Below are 21,114 nucleotides of genomic sequence, written 5' to 3'. Positions count from 1 at the left end.
TTGGCTAGTAGCAGATATTTTTACACAGCTGTTTTCTCACTTAGGATATTTTTAGTTATGGAAGTATCAGTCCTTACCTGTGATGGAGACAGACATGGTTTATAATGCTGTCCTCCCAGTTCCAGTGCAGTGGATTGTATTTGGATTATTTGAAGATGTCCAGCTATTTAGCTTTTTGGCTTAAAAGTTTGCCCTGACTCTCATGAAATGTTTGAATGATGCAGATACTCAAAATTGACATCCAAGAAAAAAGTGTTGCATTTAAACATCAGTCATCTGAAAGACTTTTTAGAAGTAGCTATTCTAATATCTGGTTGTTGTGACAGAACGATAATCTGCCTTCACATCTGTAATAGGGGATGGGTGAAAATATATATATGTTTGTATATAAATATATGTGGACAGCTACAAGCCTGATGTGCTACAGACTTACAGCCTTGCTAACCTTGAAACAAATGATTTGTTCAAGGTAAATTGCCTGTTTCATAGGTTTTGTGGAAGAACGCTGTCCTTCTCCATTGGTAGCCCATGGAGAATTGCACGTTTTCAGGTGTGGAACTTTCCAACCTGTTCTGTTAAGGGGGGTGGGGGAGAGAAGTTTCAAGCTTCAAACTCTTTATTTATATGCAGAATTAAATTAAACCTAAGTCAGCTCTGCCCTCCAAGCCAGGAAAGTTTGAGGAAAAAACCTCTCTAATGTAAAAATGTAAACCTGTTGTTTCTTTGTAGTTGCCAAAGGCAGTTTCCATTTATGCTATATATAGAAAACTTGATTTCTTGGGAGAATGAGAATTATTTTCATTTTAGTTCTGTTACCACAGTCTTACTTGAAGGGGCTGTATTAAGACAATGTATTCTTGGGACTGATACAGATCCATCTATTAAAAATGAGAGAAATACTGGAAATGGCAAATCCCTACAATGACAGTTCCTTACAATAAAAATGTGTGGGGAGTGTCGTGTGTGGATTAGAAGCTGTTTCCATTTTATGGATACTTCTGGTTTGTTCATGGAATAATTCTTTAAATCTCTAATGTGATCTTGTTGTTCTTCATATTCTCACTAGGACATGACAGATAACGGCAACCATCAGTTGGTGGTGAGAGCAAAATTTAATTTTCAACAGACAAATGAAGATGAACTTTCTTTTTCAAAAGGCGATATTATTCATGTTACAAGAGTGGAAGAAGGAGGCTGGTGGGAAGGAACTCTAAATGGCAAAACAGGCTGGTTTCCAAGTAACTACGTACGAGAAATAAAATCAAATGGTGAGTTCTGAAGGAGCGCTTATTTGCTGCAGATTCTTGCTTTGGGTAGAGATTGATAGTTGGTTGATTCGCTAAGAATTAAAATGCTTTTTGTTTGTCTCTATGTACTATATTATTCACTCACAGCAACCATTAATACTCAGGAACTCATACTCCCCCACCTCAGTTTGCTACATAGAGTGCTCTAGGAGTTCTGAATTAACAATACACATGCAGAAAACTCTCCCATTCTGTTTGCTTGTCTGTCTCTGTCACATTTGGGCTGCTCTGAATTCCCAGAATGCTGGATTTTGGCTGTGATGCTGGTCATGCTTTAAATTGATGCTTTGGTTTTAAGTAGAGAAAGATGTCCTGCAAATGTCTATAAAAGCAACAAAGCCTAAACCAGCATGCCCCCCCCCAAAAAAAAACCAAACCAAACCAAAAACAAAAACAACCTACACAGAAAAATCTCTTAACATGTGCCATTACTTAGAAGTAGACCACCGCAGGACAAATTCCCAGTTCTATCAAAAACTGCTAACAGTTGAGAAAGTTTTTGGAAGATAACATATTTGTGTTTTTTCTTTTACTTTATTGTTTGTGTCTTCAACTTTTCTTTATACAGGCTTCACTCTTTCACTGAAGTTTTATTTTGAACTCCAGGCACTTACAGTGTCTTCTGTAAATGTCAGCTTTGAGGCTGAATATCAGAGCTAACATTGCTTTCTAACCCACTATGACCTTGGCATGGGTGACATTCCCTTCTGCCCCTGCTTTGTGTCTCTTTCCTGTCTTGTCTTCCTTTTGGAGATTAGGAATAAACCTTACAGGATAAAAGTACCCAGGGACTCTGAAAGGCTTTACCACTCCTATCCTTGTTACAGCTCCAATGAAAACACACATCTGGGCCATGTTAAAATCATTGGCATGACCTCTTCTTGTTTTAAGCAGTCATACAGATGTGTGATAAAGAAGTTACATTTTGATGGTAAAACTCCAGTATATATTTTTTAAACTTTTCTGCAGTTCCATCCTCTTACTTTTTTCCTTGATTTGCTATCTACAGGCTAATTTTGCAGAATGCTAGTCTTGGATCTGTAACTTCACTGTCATTTTCAACTAGATCTTCTTAGGCGTAGTCATGATATAAGACTTAGCTTTAGTGATCTTCAGAGGTCTTCCAAATGTGGCTTACCCTGAAAACCAGTTCCTGAAGCCTTTTTTGTCTTGTCTGTGGTGTTGTAGCAATCTCTTTCAGCCGGATAACTTTCTTGTTCCATCATTACTTATGTAAAATGTTACTGCAGAGTCTTGTTTGGAATTCATCACTTGGATCTCTTCTGACTCCTGAGACTGGAACCTGGGTCGGCTCTGGAATGGAAGTAGCTTTGAACAGTGAAAATGGGACAAGAAGTGGTTCCCAGCAACTGAAATTAAAGTTGTTCTTGTTTTTTTAATACTACTTCACTCAAATTAAGTACCTCTCCTAAATAGGAAAGTCAGGAAGCTGTGGGACTGAGGTTAGTACCAAGGGCCCCTTTAGGTGCTGGAAGGCTGCTATAAGGTCTTCCGTGAGCTCTCTTCTCCAGGCTGAAGAGTCCTAACTCTCGGCCTGTCTTCATAAGAGAGGTGCTCCAGCCTTCAGGGCGTCTTGCTGTCAGTGTTTGGTTATTGATGGTATGACTTTGCCTTTCTTCTCCCAAGTGTGGCTGAAATTCTGTAACTAGTAACAAATTCTGTACAGGCAATGCTGTTTATTATAATTTTTGATGATGAGTTATTTGGAGAACTCCTGGGAAATGGTGCATTTGATTAAATTAATCTTTTTAGTCTGCTGTAACCTGACTTTTGCAAAATGTGTAGCAGAAGAAAGGAAAGAAGTTCTTTTTGCATGCATGTTCTTGTTTTAATCCTCACAAAATTCATGGGCATTAGATATTTAAATGAAAGGATTTTTGTTTCAATTAAAATCTTCTAATGTCAGATAACTATATTTGTAATCTTAGCTTGTATTGTTGCCCTGAGATATTCAAGGAAAAGAAGAGCTGCTTATTAACAGGAGCCACCTTTACCCACATCGCTTTCCTAAAGATTTTAAAAGAAAAGTAAACTGCATTACATATACTGCACAAGCAGAGCATGTTACACGGTAATGTATCTAAATCAGAGTAGCTGAAACATCACAAAGCTGTGCCTAAGTAACTCATTTGCTTAGCTGGGGCAGAATGATTAGTGTTAGTAGAGAATGCTTATACATGTATGAGGCAAGCTAAGAATGGCTGTAGGACAAATCATAGAATAGTTAGGGTTGGAAAAGACCTTAAGATCATCTAGTTCTGACCCCCCTGCCATGGGCAGGGACACCTCACTCTAAACCATGTTACCCAAGGCCTCGTCCAACCTGGCCTTGAACACTGCCAGGGAGGGAGCATTCACAACCTCCCTGGGCAACCTCTTCCAGTGCCTCACCACCCTAACAGGAAAGAATTTCCTACTGATATCCAATCTAAATTTCTCCTGTCTATGTTTGAACCCGTTACCCCTTGTCCTGTCACTACAGTCCCTAATGAAGAGTCCATCCCCAGCATCCCTGTAGGCCCCTTTCAGATACTGGAAGGCTGCTATGAGGTCTCCACGCATGGATAATCATGTAGTGACAAATTTCCTGGTCTGTCCTTCTGTAGTCCCATGTTTTATACTCCATTGTCACTGTGCTCTTTGGTTTTTATTTTTTCCCTCTGCAGGTTCCTTGGGTATTTTTGAGGAAATCAACTGGACAATAGTAGCAATTAGCATAGCGAGGCAGAGGCTAATTGCACTGATTAGCTGCTGGATGGCCAAGGGAGGTTAAGAGACCAAGGCCAATTAGAAAAGAAAGGACAGATAGAAAAAGGTCTCTCCAGGTGGTAAAAGGTATGAAATTTGTATACATGCAGTACAGCTAATGGTTGAAGCAGATTTTGGTGTCTTCTGCCAGTTTTACAAAACCGGCTGGTAATGTGACACTTCTTCACCTATCTAAAGGAAAAAAGTAATCTGGTTCTCATGCACGCAACAGTGAAGCTGACTAGCTAGGATTACCTCTTCTTGCCCCATGAAAAATTACATTCAATTGTCAGAGAAAAGGTTATATGAGACTATTTTGCAAAGCACAGCATTTAGTTTCCTTAGGGTGGCCCATGACTGCATTTTTGGGAAATAAATTAGGCTCTAATGGTAAGTCGTTTTTAATTTGCCTTTGACTGTGTGCTTATTCTTTCCTCCTACTTCCCAATCCAAGGGAATAAGGAAGATTTGTTTTAAATTGTGGTACAGTTACTGAACTTAGAAGAAAAAAAAACTGTAGTAGTTTCTTTTCAGGTATGTGCCCACACTCAAAGGATCAAACAGATGGCTATTTCTCTCTTCCTCTCTGCCTGTGCACATGCTTTCATTTCCCTTTTTAAACCCTGTAGCATCTTGCCTTCTTTTTTTAATGTTCTTTGATCACTAGACAGGAAGTACTTTGAAATGAGAAGACTTTTATTTCCATCCTGCCATACTGTTACACATGACAGAGGGTTAAAAATTGTTACTGTGTAAACTTGTTAGACATTTGACAGTGTGGCCTTACTGAGTTGTTTTTCCTTATATAAAGCAGATCAGGAAGGGGTGAAGGTGTAGGTGAAGTCTTGTCTCTTAAACTGTTGCTTCTGCCTTGCACAGTAGAGAGATTTGGAGGCTTAGTTCTGAGGGTTCCCTGGTGATGAAAGGAGTAGCCGTTACCCCAGATGGGATGCTCTTGCTTAGCATCTGTCAGATGTTAATCAGAATTAAAAAAAAATCACATGATCCCTCATCAAAGTGTAATCCGTTTTAATGGCACGAGATTACACAGAAGGGACTGTGGCTTTGAGAAGTTACATTTGATATATCACAAAATTTATTCTCATTTTTCGCAGGAACTAATGTGTCATTCTAGTCTTTCTTCTCTTATGCTTTCTTGACAGTTATATTGGTATCAGGCCCAGTACAAATTACAGTGTTAGTGGTTCTTCTGGTTGGATGTTAAAAGAAACCAAACACTTTTAGCTTGGGGGGGAGGGGCAAGGAGAGAAAAGGAAAACGGAAAACCTTCCAAGAATGCTGGTTTTCTTTTCTCCAGCTATGGACACTTGAGGGCCATTCTTTTCTCTTGTCAAGTGTTAATCTATCAGCATAAATAGAATATAGATTGGGACTAGTGTATCCTACCAGCAAGGAAATGTTGGTAGCATCTACATTGCAGAGTGGAGCATGTTCTGGTGATGCCTGAACCAGCTGGAGAACTGGGAACAAATTTAGGCCTGCACTCCTTGTGCTGGACTTGAACTGATTGGTCTAGAGCAACAGAGCTTGCTTGTAGCAGTTTACTCATAGCAACCACATAGCTTTTGATGTCCCAGCTGGTACGCCTTTTGTTGGTACTGCAGGGTGAAATAACCCAAATCATAAAATCATAGAACCATAGAATAGTTAGGGTTGGAAAGGACATTAAGATCATAAAATTCCAGCCCACCTACCATGGACAGGGACACCTCACACTAAATCGTGCCACCTAAGACTCCAGTCAACCTGGCCTTGAACACTGCCAGGGATGGAGCATTCACAACTTCCTTGGGTAAACTGGATCTTTGCATCTAGATTACACAACATAGCCTAGGAATTGCAGAAACACACAATGTTCTTGCAGTAGTAGGGTTGATATGTTCTAATTCACCCTGAAGGAGTGCTTTGTGGAATAGCATGACATAAACTGTTTCATGAAAACAAATATGATGTAAACAGGACACATGACAGAAGAGAGATAGGAGAGATGGTGAGTGCCAAGTAACTTCAAGGCAAGTAAAAGAAATATTTCCATGTAAATGAAAATAGAACCAAAAAAAAACCATTCGGAAGATTGGGTAAACTGGCTTTTTACAGTCACTTAGGTTAATGTGTGTAAAAGATAAAACTACTTCATTCTAGAGTTCATGGTATCTTATGTGCTATTTAGGGAAAGGTTACAGAAGCAGCTGCTCTAAGTTGTTTTGGCTCTACTAAGAGTAATTATTTGCTGGAAGAATAATGTTAAGAAATTTGTGCCAATCTCAGTTTCTCCAGCCATAGATAATCTGTTAACTGAATTCTGTCTGGTTTATCGCTGGACACGTCAAAGTGCAGTTGAGTGTAATGCTTTGCTCAGGAAAGAGATTGATAGTAAAAGATAACGTACCTCTTGGTTTCAGTCATCAGCTGGATATGGTCTCTTCTAGTACTTGAGGAGATGCTTGCCTCCTTTAGATTTGATCAGATGCTGTGTATATTTTTGTTGTGTTTTCACTGTTAATGTAATTGATTCACAATGTGACTTGAGGGGAAAATAGGGAGAAGCAAAGAATTTTCCGTATGGGAAAACTTGTCTAGCTTAGGTCATTCTCTTCCAGTGTTCTGAAAAACAGAGCTCATGTGTTAGAGTGGGCAAGGTGCCAGGGTTTTGCTAATGTTTGGGAACCTATTGACTTCATGGACCTATGGACCTGTTAGATCTTGCAGATATTCCCAGTATGCTCAGTGGGGGTAGCACCTGCTTGAAATGCTCAATGAATTATGCTGTGTATTTCCAAAAGTACTCCAATATTCTGTCATGAAGGATGATAAGTAACACTTATCTTTGTTTATGCTAAGAAAGTGATTTCTTATGTGGAAGATCTGGGTTTTCTTCTGTGTGATGCATTGTGCAATAAGCTAATTGCAACAAGGCTGTTTCTTATTCTTCCTTATGAAGCAAGGCACTGCTTGGAGGCAGAATACCAGACGTGATAGTCAGCTGGACTGATTTGGTGTGTCTAATTCTGTGTTTCTACAATAGAAATGGCCTGTGCATTTTAAAAGCTGAATGTTGATTATGGCTGTTCAGGCAAAATGATTTGAATGTGTGATGCTTTTTTGTGTCCTAAGTCTGAATTTGATCGTGTCTCTGATGGATAACTGAATCTGCTGAACAGCTGGTAATATAAATGACTCCATATTTCAGCAAAAAATGTCTCAATTTCTTCAGCATCTTAGGGGAAGAGATTCATTTTTACACCCTTTAACATAACGATTAGCTGGAAGAGCCAGATTTCTATGACCAGGCAATGTTTCCCAGGTTAACAGGGGTCAAACATCTATACTCTGATAGAAGAAAAAAAAGTATTTACCTTTTTCCTTGTGTAATTCTGGTTTCTCTTTTCATGCTTTTTGGCACATGATTAGCAAACCTTTAGGTATTTAGTGAACCTGAAAGTCACTATAAATTGTAGGATAAGACAAGAGATTTCACAGAGAAGGAAAGCAAATTACCAGGTTTGTGTAAATCAAATCATTTTCATCATTCAGTATAAAGAAACAAATTGTAATTGTCCCTTAAATGAGTAGCATTATATATGAATATATAAATGAGTAGCTGTACATACAACATGACTGGAGGTGCTTCTTTCTTATTGAATGTTGGATGACAGGTCTGCTTGGGTTTATGGTTTTGTTCTGAGGGGATGGGAGGAGCCCTGTCACTTGGGATTGCTTGGCTGTATATCAGAGCATGTAAGTACTGCAGGGCTGGTGGCTGGGAGCATCACTGTTCCCAGATGAATAACTGTTGGGGATAATGGGTTTTGTGCTGTCTGTCAGCTTATAGCTGACTTGGGGGAGGTGGGTGGGGAATATTAACCAAAAGGATTGACTGTCATCTCTGTACATGGTAAGGAGAAGTGGTTTTGCCCATGTTTGGCAGTTTTAGGACCGTATTTTATTTTTAGAATAGCTTATTTGAGGGGAGTTCTAGTGCAGTACAGAGAAAAGTCCCCTTAAGGATAATACCACTTGGGTGCTCTTGGGGCCTGAGTTGCTCCTTGAGCGCTGCTGGCTAAAGCCTCAGGTCCTGCTGGCCTGCTGGGTGCTCCTGCAAAAGGGTGGCCTGCATCTGTAGTCAGCTCCCATGAGATAGCAGCATCCATGAGAATGGAGCTGTACAGCATTAAGAAGCACTAATTTACCCAGGGTGCAGTCCAGTAGACTGGTACCATGTGGGCTATTCTTCTGCTTATGGTGGTGTTTCCCTGGGGAGCTTTACTGTCCATGGGAATTTCCTGCAGCTGGCCCTTAGCTTGTCTGACTGAGCTTCTCCTGGAAAAGCAGATCTGTGTTTGAGATTTGCATAATTTATTCTTAATGGCCTGAGGTATCAGGTAAACTAGAATTAAATTATTCATGATTATTAAAATGTGTTTGAAACAGGAGCTTGCTTTTAAAATGGAGGTAAATGCTTCAGTAGGTATGTTTTGACTTTTTTTTTTTCTGGGTTTGGTTATTTTGTCCCCCCTTTTTTTTTATTGTTTGGACACAAATTTGTATTTTGTTTTCAAGTACTTTTTTGAAATCTGCATATTAGACAAGCCTGCTTATTTAAAAAAAGCATACCCTAAAAAAAAACCCGTAACACCATGGTTATCTCGCAGCATTCACACTTGGTTGTATGTAAAGTCAAGTGTGAGAGTTCAAAAAGAAATGCTGTAAATCTTAGTTGCTATTTTTCCAGCATGCAGCATGATGCTTTTGTTTGTGTCTCTCCATATCTTTGCTCCCCTGTGACTGACTCAAAGGAATGGTAGGGATGAGAGGGGAGGTTTTACAGGTGTGTTTTCCATGCCTTTCCATTCTTAGAGTGAGCACTCATAACTTTCAGGACTGTTGTTTTGATATTGCAGGCTTATGTAGTCCTTTCAGGAAGAGTATGCATTACTGAGGAGTAGATTCACTATGGGGTTATAGGAAGGATTGTACGTATTGTTATGATGGGCTCTGTTCTCAAGTGCGTAAGCACTTTTAATTTTTACTTCATTAACAGTAATAGGTAATTTATTTTAAAAGGTGATTTTCTCAGGTAGGCCTCAGGTAAGTTACTCCACTGCTTGTACAGTGTTTTGATTCTCTTATTTCAGCCAGAATGAGTGTAATGTCCCACCTCTGGTATGTTCAGCCTTTGGTCGCTTGCTTTTACTGAATTAATTACATGTTAAAATGTAATACTACTTCTGTTTGAAAGTTTGTATAAGTGTTTGGAAGTACCTGTTGGTTTTGGTTTGGTTTTTAATTGCAGTCTGTGGTGATGTTTTGTCTTTAAAAAATAATTTTGGAAAAGTTAGTTTTATTAACTGGTTTTCTGGTTCTAGGAAAAAGAATCAAAGTTCTTCGGCTTGCCTTCACTGAGGCTAGAGTTTCATTCATTGTGAACATACGAACCATTTTAATTCTTTACCAATAATTCCTAGCACAAGCATAGATGTTTCTCACTGAAGTGCTGTTTTCACTGTATCTTACAATAAATATTTTAAAGCAGTTCGTTTGACCTCTAGTGTTGAACTGTGAAATTGCACCACATAAATATATTAAACCCAAAATATCTTGCATTTCAGAAAAACCCGTCTCCCCCAAATCAGGTACATTGAAGAGTCCACCTAAAGGCTTTGATACGTCTGCAATTAACAAAAGCTATTACAATGTGGTGAGTGATCCTTTTTCCTCCTTGTGAGCTGTTATATACAGTAGAACATCATTTAACTACATGCTTTTATCTACACAAAAAATATGGGCAGTCTTTTCAGAGCCTTGTTAAAACTAGGATAGGAGTTTTACTGAATTCTCATAGAAACAAAGATCATTGTTAGTATAGTAGAATATCATACATGTATGGATTCTTAAGCATGATGCAAAAAATAGTCTGAAGTGATTAATAGGCATTTTTACGATATATTATGCTCATTTTATTTGCTTTGCTAGTTTTAATTTCCCTTCCCCGATACGCAGTCAGTCTTCCCCAATCTCTATGAATTAATGAAAATCTGCTGTTTTAAAAGGGTGAAAAGCAGTTTTGTCCTTTTTGTTGAACTAAGAGATTCAACATTTTGAAAGAATTTGCCTCCTTTGTATTTCTGATTGTAAATCAACTTCTGGAACTTCTCCCTTACAGTGATAGGTAGATTTCACAGCAAAAGGGATATAGCCAGAGTCAGCCTTTAACACCGCCCCAGGAATTCTTAATCTAGTACTCAGACCTCTTTAGCAAATGCATATAAGAAACATGCCAAACTCTTATCTTTAAATGTTTTGTTGTAACCATTTTGAGAATCCTTTATTTATTAACAGTAACTAGATTGGGCAGCAAAAGGCATCTTCCTGTTTTTGTTAACCACTGCTCCCTGCTGGTGTAAAACCTAAACACAGTTTTTCTGTCCCTTTACTTTGAAGCACCTGTCATTGTTTTTCATTCTATTTTTCAGTTTTTAGAGGGCATGGTAAAGCATTGTTTTATGCTTTCATCTTTTGTGGTTGTGACATGAGTAATGCCAGCCACCTGGAAGAACAGAGCTGGTTTGCATGTAGTCCTCTAATTGAAAACAATGAAGCAACCTCCTGCTTGCTCCCTGTGGCTTGCTTGGTGACTGTTGGTAGCCGTAACACCATGGTAAAGTGAGGGTCCCAGTTCTTTGGCTATTGTAACCCACACCTGCTAGCCATGATGGGAAATACCTGTGCAGGCACAGCTTCCTTCAAACTGTGGGAAGTAATGATTTTACTGTGGTACATGTGGTGGATAGTTATCCTTCTTATTATTATTTTTTTTCCGCTATATCTCTTTAGAGTCTTTCTATTTTCCCCCAAAGTTGTTGTAGTGCAAATATGTCTTCTCTGTGGTTGTTTTGATGTTAAGACCTGTGTTTTCCAATGCAAGTAAACTGGAGTGACTGCAGCAAAGGTGAGGATTTGGTTCCTTCACTACGCAGAGGACTGCTCTTACTTTATATCCATGTTGAATTTTTAATCAAAATAAATTGGCAGCAGCCTCAAACACCAGTTCTTTAGATTTGGGTTGTGGGGTGTTTTTTGTTGGTTTTTTGGGGTTTTGTTTGTTTGTGTTTTTTTTAAGTCAGTGGTAAATTCAGTCTCATAATCTGATATTATTATTTCCCTGAGAGACCTTAATATGATGAAAAGTAAGAGTTACAGCTGTTTAATTTGGGATTAACTAGAACTCCAGTTTGGCCGTGTCCAAAATGCATTGAATCACGTGGTTATGTATTTCGTTTTGTAAGAGTAACATGGGAGACTTTTGGGGGTGATGGTGTACTTCAGTGAATGTCATAGGAAGTAAATGCTTGAATTTGCCTAAAACCATAGTTAAGACTGCTAACTTTATAAAAGGCCATATAATTTTGAAATACCACCTTTGGTTTATGTGCTTTTTGTAGTTGTTCACTGGATAATGTTTTATCATGATCAAGGAGACTCAAGCTGCTGAATACTTTGGGAAACAGGTAGCCATAGCTGGCTTTTAAAGTGGCTTAATTAACAAAACAAAACAAAGAGGTGAAACTAGTGACCATCATGCCTACTTTTACAATTAGGTTATTATTCATCTTGCTCAGGTGCAGCCTTCTTAGTGCAGTATACTGATGTAACAAGATTCCTGGTGTTAACTGTTGATGGTGTTGTTGGGGGGGGTGAGGAGGGCCCACAGAAATGGCTAGTTCATAATAATAACGTATGTAGTAAATTACAGGAGTGATGCTGTTCTTAAATCTGTTTGCAGTGAACTGGATAATTTTCTCGTACTATGTTTTTCTACAGTGTGGCAAACAACTCTCACATATTAAAAAAAAATATGAAAAATGAAGTGTTTCCTCTGGCAATGTAACTGTAAAATAATTCTTTTAAATAATTATTACATATGTAATGATTTTTTTACATGTAGCTCAACACAAACAGCAAAACCATTCATTGAAGTGAAAGCAGTGTAACCTGACTATTGAGATTTTTGTACTCTCGTAATATGTAATCTGTGGACATGGTACTTCCTTATGCTGGAAGTCTTATCAGTCTGTACTGATAAAGAAAATTGAGACCATACTGAGGTAAAAACAACATCTCCAAATAAACCTTTGGCAACTGGTAGCTATGAGGATGTTCCTTGTGCTCAAGAGTAAGCATTAACATTTGTGTTAAAGGCTGTCTTGACAAGCAAGTGTGATTTGAGGGTTGTACTCTGGGACTGCTTGCTATTTTTAAGTTGTGGCTATCTTCCACCATATGGGTACATGCTCAGACCCTGTAAACCTCATGGTTATTTATTCCTGTGATTTCCTAGGAAAGGATTTGTGCACGTGTGGGCAGCACCTGTGAATACATTCATTTGACTGAGGGCAAAATCAAAGAGCAGTTCAGAGGAAGTTCAGGAAGTGGTAGGAGAGCCTCTGCAAATCTCCCTCTGTGGGAGAAGGGCTGAGACAGGCCAAGTTAAAGGTGCTTAATGTAGAGAGGAGACTGTTTTTGCCCCTTTCCTCTGTTCTTCGCCCCCTTGTCAATGTGTTCTTTACGGATTCAGAGAGCTCCATCTGAAGTCTGTAACATGAATCACGTACCTTCTAGTCTCAGCATGCTTTATTTAGCTGCATCTTGCACTAGGTGTTGCTGAGAAGACAGAATACATTTGGTCTGTGCTAACATTTTACCTGCCTTGGCAATGCAGGTTAGTAGAGGATAACTAAAGCTAGCTATACGGTCTTGTCTTCCCTAAAATGGTAAAAGCCCACAGCAGTGTGTGATATGAACCAGACTTGTAATAAGGCATGAAGCATTTTTCATGTAGAAGTAATTTAGTAACCTGTTACTGAAGAACTGGGCATATTATTGTGGGTTATCCCCTGAAGACAGAACAAATATTACTCTGAGTTTTACTTGAGATCCCTTGAGAACTTAGTGTCCAAAATAAAATTAGGTTATCTCCATTTGCAGGACAATTCCTTGAGATCAAGTAGTTGTTATAAAAGCAGGTAAAGAAATGGGCAAATTTCACGATGGTATGAGTACTTGGATGATGTCATTTTTCATTTAAGTGTTTGAGAAGTGGCAGAAAATAAGCACGCCTTTTGTGGCTGCACTTTTGAAGTTGGGTCAAGAGTTTGTTTTTATTGAAGTTCATAAAAGTTTTTGAGGACCCTTTAAAGATGTTATATTTGTGTGGGGCTTTATATTGCCCCTGTCAAGGGCTTGTTTTAAGGGGTACATCTGTCAGATTCTCATGATCCAAGAAAATTAAACATTGATCACCATTTTGCTGAAGTATGTGATATTTCTGTTGAGTGTCATACTCCTGTAAAATGGGGAATGTGCTACAGGATTGTGTCCGAGCATAGCTGTGAAATCTGCCTTTTCTCCCTCTGATTTGAAAGGAGATCAGCTTCATGTAGGTCATTTTAAATCCATTTTGGGCGGTAGTTTTTGCCTTAGGGAGATGGTTGGGGTTTTGTGTGACAGAATTGTTAACCATGCTTGAATTTTCCATGAGGGAGCTTGTGTTGTATGAGCTCAGTTGTCTGTGCCTGCCATTCATCAGTGTTACAGACTGCAAAAGCTTCCACTTCAATGCTGCTCTTTTGGTACCCGGTCTTATCTGTGCAAATGTTGTGGTGGAGTTGTGGAAACAAGGTCTTCGAGGTCTCATGGGGTCTTGCAGCAGCCAGAACGCGCAGAAGGCAGGAAGGGGAAGAAAGGTGATTATTAGAGCATGCGGGTGAGATGTGGATATGAGGAATGTAAGGGTGCTCTGGTGCCAAAATACTGGGTTCCAGCACTGACTACTGACTGCTTATCACTTCAAAGCACAGTCCAAGCTTTTAATCCTCATAGCTTCTCGGTGAGGTAGGTAAGTCAAGCTGGGAGGATGTGAGATTTCACAGAACTAATGTTTCAGAGCTGTGTAAGCATGATTATTCTTTTTTAAAAATATTAAAAGTTAAAGCATGTTGTATGCAGTGGAAACTACTTGTAAAAATAAGATTTATATTTTGGGAAGTATATAAGACTGTGTATGTAAAGTATTGTGTAACACTGAGCTACTAGAATAATGTAAAACAAGATTCTATTATATCTAATAGATTGCACAGTTTTTGTAGCAGTTTTACTTACAGCTGCATTTATTTTCCTGTTCCCAGTAATTAATAAGGTTCCCAATTCTAGTTTTTTACCTTTCCCATTCTTCCCCCTCTGTCCCCAATTCCATATTCTCCGTATTGCAGAGAAAATCCTCAGATGAGAATCCAAACCAGCACAGGAGAATAATGGAGTGTGTCAAACATGGAAGTAGTTTTATTTCAGTCTTTTTAGACAGCTGTTTACAGCAAAGAACGGGAATACTCTTCTGAGAAAGTGGAGCAGTTGCTGCAGCCTTTCAAGACCTCTACCAAATTTGTTGATTTTTATCTTTGAATGTCTTTTAATGCTGTTCAGTGCTTCCGTCAGGACACTGTGTTTTTGTCTTTGGCTTTCAGTCTCCTTTGCCCTATTAATGGCTATGTAATGACTTTGGGCTGGGAGATATTTGTAGGAAAAGGTATTGCATCTAGTTTTGCACCTCATGGATGCTAAGTACTTTTATACTTTTAACAATTTACTTTCTTTGGTTTATATTGTGTAAAAGAATATGGAGTTTAATTAGTGGTATGATCAATGGAAATTGTTTCTTTCCTTTTTCTCCATTAGCCTTTTTACATTTGTGTGCCCTATTGTAGTTCATGCTGTAGTTTCCTAGTTAGTAGCCATAACTTTCCTTGTGACATTCTTCTGTCATAGTGTTTAGCACAGAATGGGGACATTTTAATCTTCAGTTCAGGATTCAGATTTCCAACAAAAGAATGAACTCAAAAGTGGTCTCTCTCCCACTCTCTAAATGAATAGAAGCATTCAAGGAATAAGAAGAATCAATGACACCAGTGAAAGAACAGTGAATTCTTCATTGACGTACTGAACTATTTAAAGTTATTTCATCAGGTTTGCATTTAGGACTGAATGGCTTTTTTTATTTCCTAAGAAAGAGTATTGACTAGAACAGTGAATAATGCACTCAATTACAGTTGTTACTATAAATGCTGAAATGAGATATTACTGTAGCCTTGACAAATATGGCATGTAGCAAAATGAGGTTTGTGGTGTGCCTTATGACCAGTGAATAGCAGAAAGTTTTCAAAGCTCAGCTGCGTTCATTGGACTGCATTTAATTCCAGTGATTCTCTTGCTAAATCATTAACTTTTTGGAGGCAAAAAATAATTTGCCTGCTTAGAAGCACAGTAGAACTTGATGTGAATATATTGGAAGATATCCTAAAGCAGGCTGCCGGGAGATGGCCCTGTAAAATGTTTTCTTGTATACATTTGGGAGTATTCCAGTTGTCTGATTTATATTCAGCCAAAAAACAAGCGTGTTCTGTATTCCATAAATTCTTGGCTTTGCATCACAATATCACAATTTTCTCCTGGTAGTACATAGTACTGCACTCCCAGTGGAAAGTTAGGGAACCCTGTTTAAAAAAAGTGCAGTAATGCTAATCATATGCTAAGTAAAGTTGGCAATTACTTGATATTTAGAAATCTGTTAACATTCAGACCTTCTAGACAGAACAATACATCTGAGGAAGCAAACACTTTGCTAGCAAGATTAGTTATGTTGTAATTGAGACTGGAAAACAACACCAAGTGTTCATTTCTCTTACAACTTCTATTTTATCTGCTTTACCAACCTGTGATGATCTTTGACTGTTCTGAAGTACATGGAAGGAATAATTACCCTTAGCTTTGAAAGAACACTATATAGCTCTCAAATTTTACAGTAAAAGTTTTAAGTGTAGCGAAATTCCTGTTGACTTACTACTTTTTTTTGAATATCGCTAAAGGATGGCTCATCATATGCGTGGTGGGTTTTTTCCCCTGTGGATTTCATAGATGTATATGCTTTCTTGCCGATACTTTTAATTTTTAATGTAGGAACACTCATTTAAGTTTTCCTAGTGCTAAGTAAATTTTAGTATGCTTTAAAAATGGTATTGACCACTTTGAAGTATCTCTTAAAGAAAACCAATTAGCAACTGTCATTTATTGTAGGTGCTACAAAATATATTAGAAACAGAAAATGAATATGCTAAGGAGCTACAAACAATGCTTTCAAACTACCTGCGACCATTACAAGCCAGTGAAAAGTATGTGAGTTTGTTTTGTTTTCACATGAAGCTTAATATCTCTCGTGTATTGGGGAGGGTTCACATGGGCAAAATTTCAATGTCTGAATTTTTTTTTTTGTGGTCGGAGAGATTCTTGAGGCAGGGCTTGTGTTTTTGTATTCTGTTTGCTTGCTTACTAAAAGAGTCTGGTCCTTGATCTAAGAACCAGTAAGCTTTTTTTTTTTTTAAGGTTGTAGCTTTTATTAAAGCACAATTAGTCAATAAGTGCAAACCTAAAGACCTTTTATTTGCTTTGGCTCCAGGTTAAACTTGGCAAATACTTCATACTTAATGGGAAACCTCGAAGAAATAAGTTCTTTCCAGCAAATGCTTGTACAGTCTTTAGAAGAATGCACCAAGTAAGTACTATGCATACCAAAAACTGTAAAATTCTAATAAGCAACTATTTTTAATTATTTTAATTGTTGTGTGGTAGTTTGACATAATTTTGCTCCTCTCACTTTAAGGGTAGTTGCTACAGCAGTACAGTAATAGATACTTGGATAATATAACGATTGCTTGTTCATATAGATGCTTTAGGATGCAGTTACAAAGGTAGGAACTTTAGCATAGTTTGATGGCGGTTTATGGATTTCCATGATGCAATTGTATACCAATGGGAAAGTGGTAGAGGAAGTGGTGTTTTTTGCTTAGGAGGCATAAATTCTAAGTTTTTCTTAAAGTAAGAGAAAGAATGAAGGGAGCTTAAGTTGGGATGGACGAAGGGGTAAGTGACTTGGATGAAAGGTGCTGTGTGAGAATGCCTGTGCTTAGTATTCTTCTATCGTGAGCAGTGGTGGTCATAAAAATGTGCTGGGAGATTCCCAGGGCTACTGAAGTGTTACTGCAAATGTTTTGTGTTACTTTAGTTTCATAAATATACCCATCATACCAAATTGTATTTTCAGTTTAGTTTTCATCTTAGCATATTGACATGAGTGTCCCATCTTCTTTCTGTTTTGAATCTAATCCATCATAATTCCTATCATGTAGAAGAATGCTTGCCCTGCTGCCTTGGTTTTTGTCATTGTGCCATGTTTTTTTGGCTGGTGACCGTGTTCTGTAAAATCAGAGTGGCTCCCGGGCTGAAAATAGGTTTATCATTTTATTTTTGGCAGGGAACTTAGAGTTCAGTCATTCAGGCACTTCATATTGCAGCATCCGGTGTGGTGCTCCTAACTTGACATGTCAGAATGACCAAATGCCGATGTCCTGCCAGTTGTAGTGCTGCCACCCTACCTTGCTTGACAAATTTCTGCTCTTGGTTGTGAGAGTTGAATGTGTTTTTGAGCTCCACACCCCTCTCGAGTCAGTTTGTCGTTTGAGTTTTCTCTTAACAAATCCTGGCATGTACTGCAGTGACAGAAACTTTCTGGTGCTTTTCTTCTTGCCTGCACTGCTTTGATTTATTTATTCCTTGTTGTTAAAAGGCGTGTTGTGTGTCTTCACAATGCGTAATGTGGTAGTGGGTGCTTTTTGTGTTTTGGGCAAAGCAGTCGCTTGGATGTGGTTTCGTTTCACTTGTGTGCCACCCTGCCCTCAGCTTTGAAGCTCTTCTGGTGCTGAAGGTTTTTCTTCTTTGAACTTGTCCAGGTTGGCCTCTACTGCAGCATTACTGTAGGAGTCCATCTGTCACAGAGCTTGGAACACTTCTCTGCCTGCCTGGATGCTGGGCAGCACTGGACAGATTTGTTTGGTGGTCTTCCTTCGTGATATCTCTTTTTCATTTACCAAATGGAAGTGGTACATGAAAGGAGTCTGATTAGCATTGAGAATCTTCTGGCTGATCTACTTCAAAAGTGTGTGGTGGTTTTTTTTTTTTGTGTGGGTTTTTGTTGTTTTTTTTTTTTTTACTGATCAGCTTTAGGGTCTTCTGATGGATGTAAAAGATCTGTAACTGTCAAGGCAGAGACATGCTCTTTGAGTCTTCAATTGCAAAAGGGTGCATTTCTGACAGTAAAACAGGGCAAGATCACTCCATGGTCCGTTCTCTTGAAGACAGGAAGTGGTCTGGTGCTCTAGGTCTCTTCCAGATCTGTGACCCAGTGTCAAAAATCAGTTTTGCAGTGGTTCACACAGGAGGGAGTCTCTGAACAAAGTCAGTGTCTTATCAGGTGATCTCTCTTTTTTGGGGGGGGAGGGGGGGCATTTTTATAACAGGAGATTGAACAAATGTCTCTTGTTCAAAAAGAATTGAAATCTTCCATTCACTTGGGAGTAGAAACTGACAGTCTGTGGCTGTACTTTTCAGTGTCTGGCGGGAATGGGACAACACACAGGCTGATGGGTATGGACTGCTTAGATATCTCTTCTATAGCAGGTTGAAGGCATTGGCTGTCTTTGTCTTTTAGGTAGTATCACAGACTTAAATCCCTGCCCCATAAAAACTAGCTGGGTTTTGCCATCTTAATGTCCCTGCTTTTGCAGTCATAGTGACTGTGTTGCTTTTCTTTATCTTGTTCTGTGCTTGAATACAAGCAGGTACTTCATATTCTGGCATAATCCTGAAGTGGAATGGGAATAAAAACCCAAACAAACAACAAAACAAAACCAACCAAACAAAACCAACAATAAACCCAAACAAAAACAGCCCCAATAACCCAACTACCCCATCCCCTAAAAAAAAAAATAAACCAAAACCTCCCCACCCAGGGGAAAAAAACAACACCAAACCGAAACCCCAAAACACTAATCAGTGTTCTCAAGTTTGTTTTTGGAGTGCAGATACAAATTATGCCTGTATTTTCTTAAAGTTATCATGCAGTGGGAACCTGTTTTAAGTCTAGAGAACCAACTGATAGCTGCTGGGTGTAATTCTAACAATCAGGTTAATGTTGGGTAGCTTAGATGTAGTCATGTTGTGATGCCTCTAGCATGTGTATGCCAGCAGAGGCTTTGCTGTGGTTCTCTTGATTTTGTAATGAAATTAAAACATGTCATTGGCCTTTCTACAATGGAAGTTATGGTTTATATAAATGTATAAATACTTTAAATGATCCCTTTTTAATTAGAGTATCAAATATGAGAAGAATATTGGGATGATAACTTTAAAATAAATTAACTATGCCTCTTTTTTGAACACATTAATTGTTAAAAGTTTATATGATGTGGTGGTAGGCATTAAATTATTTTTTCCAGCAGTTAAAGGAAATATATATAACTTATGATGTTTCTCTAAAAGTAGTAGAACACTTGAAAATAATGCATGGATTACAAAAGTCGAAGGGGATGAGTTGTCGCCCCATCATAAAGTCTGTTAATTATCTTAATTCAACAAAGAATGTGCAGTACGAAGATGCAATGAGAATAATGTCAGTCTTTCATTCTGCTAAAAGAACAGTAGACTGAACACACAGATGTCTGCTTGGAGAGAACAGCCATAATTCACTCCCTCCCATCCCAGCACTACAGTGTGAAAAGGGAATTTAACTGTTTTCAGCAACTTCTGCTGGGGCCTCGTTAATATTTAATACTGTTTTATATGCCTTGAGTATGTCTTCAGAGTGTGAGACTTTTGCTGCATCCATTACTTGGAAGAATGTATTATTAGCTCATGCTTTGATTTATTAAAAGGGGCCAGCTGCTAGGCAGGGAATGCTGCTTGGAAGGTTGTAAGAATAGCATTCTCTCAGTATGCTGGGGAATGCCTCTGGTTTTCCTCTGAATACCTGTAAAAGCAGTCACTCCACTGATTTCAGAATTTAAACTTTTCTTGAAAGAAAAGAAGATGCTAACAGTAAAACAATAAAATATGGGCCCTAGCCTTTAATGTAAGGAGCTCTGGCAGTGTGATCAGAGTGTATATGACATGATGTGTTAGCTGGGGATTCAGCTGTCATTTATCTCTGTGTCTATAGTGAATGCTGTTTTCAAATAAGGAAGTGTGTTTCCCCTGTCTCACTTTTTGAACACCTGTACAGTCAGTTTTGACTTTATTTTGGGTAGGTCTTCCCACACCGTACACAGAAGCACTGACAGCTTAGTAGGAGACAGATTTCCTGTTTTGTAAATTTGGGGGAATATTTCTGGGGATGAACTCTGAATTTTAACCACTATGAGCAAACCTAAGGACTGTGACAAGATGACTGTTTGAGCAGGATGGTAACATTCCCTGCTTGGAGGAGTGGCTGTTGTGGAAAGCTGAATGGTTCTTTTCTACAGAAGTTCACTGGAGCATCTCTCACTGTTTCAGAGGGAATGTATTAAATATTTGTGCTTAAAAACTTTGTGTACCTGTTCAGGATGACTACAGAAAATTTTTAAAGTAAAAAACAATAGTCTTCTAGGGAGAACTAATATTGGTAATAAATACTTTGGGTCAACAGTATTCTTGTTGAGTACTTTCTGAGGGCTTACCTAGCTTTAGATCAGTGTGAAATACTGATTTTAAGAGTTATTAAATAGATAACAGCAAGAATTCATTGTTTGTTTTGTCTTGCAAAGAAGCAAAGATTCGACATGTTTAGGAGATAGTCTTTATTTGAGGGGAGGAAACTTATGGAGAAACTGAAACATTTCATCTTGCCCGTGTTGTACAGTAGGTTTAGATAAGGTGTAAGGAACAAGCTTGTGGTCTAGGACTGATGCAAACTTAGTGTCCTGTTTTACAGTTAAGTTAAGTGTGGGTTTTACAATTGGCTGTTGACCATATGGTCTACTACTGAAGAGGCTTAGCCCTTCAAGTGAGAGTTTCTCTGTAGAAAATAACAGGGATTTCATCCCTTCTGACACCCTTATGATATTATTCACTTGTGCAATTTATCCTTTGTCACATA

At 38.5% G+C, this 21,114-nt stretch overlaps 1 protein-coding gene across 6 annotated transcripts in view; it reads left to right on the top strand.

The window, feature by feature from the left end:
- Positions 1-21,114, top strand: part of ARHGEF7 (Rho guanine nucleotide exchange factor 7) — a 123,152-nt gene that overhangs the window by 54,644 nt on the left and 47,394 nt on the right. For 5 of the 6 annotated variants that reach the window (XM_061377752.1, XM_061377753.1, XM_061377757.1 and 2 more), the window contains 4 exons: positions 1,067-1,268; positions 9,707-9,795; positions 16,224-16,318; positions 16,603-16,698. In XM_061377752.1, coding sequence (XP_061233736.1) covers positions 1,067-1,268; positions 9,707-9,795; positions 16,224-16,318; positions 16,603-16,698 — 482 coding nt within the window. Of the gene's footprint in view, positions 1-1,066; positions 1,269-9,706; positions 9,796-13,667; positions 13,841-16,223; positions 16,319-16,602; positions 16,699-21,114 lie in introns of those variants that run through there. The other variant, XM_061377758.1, reaches the window with a different exon arrangement.

The sequence above is a fragment of the Neopsephotus bourkii genome, unplaced genomic scaffold (assembly GCF_033783945.1).
Source record: "Neopsephotus bourkii isolate Nb327-2 ecotype Australia unplaced genomic scaffold, CSIRO-AGI_Nbou_v1 NB_1760, whole genome shotgun sequence".
Taxonomy (NCBI): Eukaryota; Metazoa; Chordata; class Aves; order Psittaciformes; family Psittacidae; genus Neopsephotus; species Neopsephotus bourkii.
The sequence above is the reverse complement of the archived record's forward strand: the minus strand, read 5'-3'. Positions and strand labels throughout refer to the sequence as shown.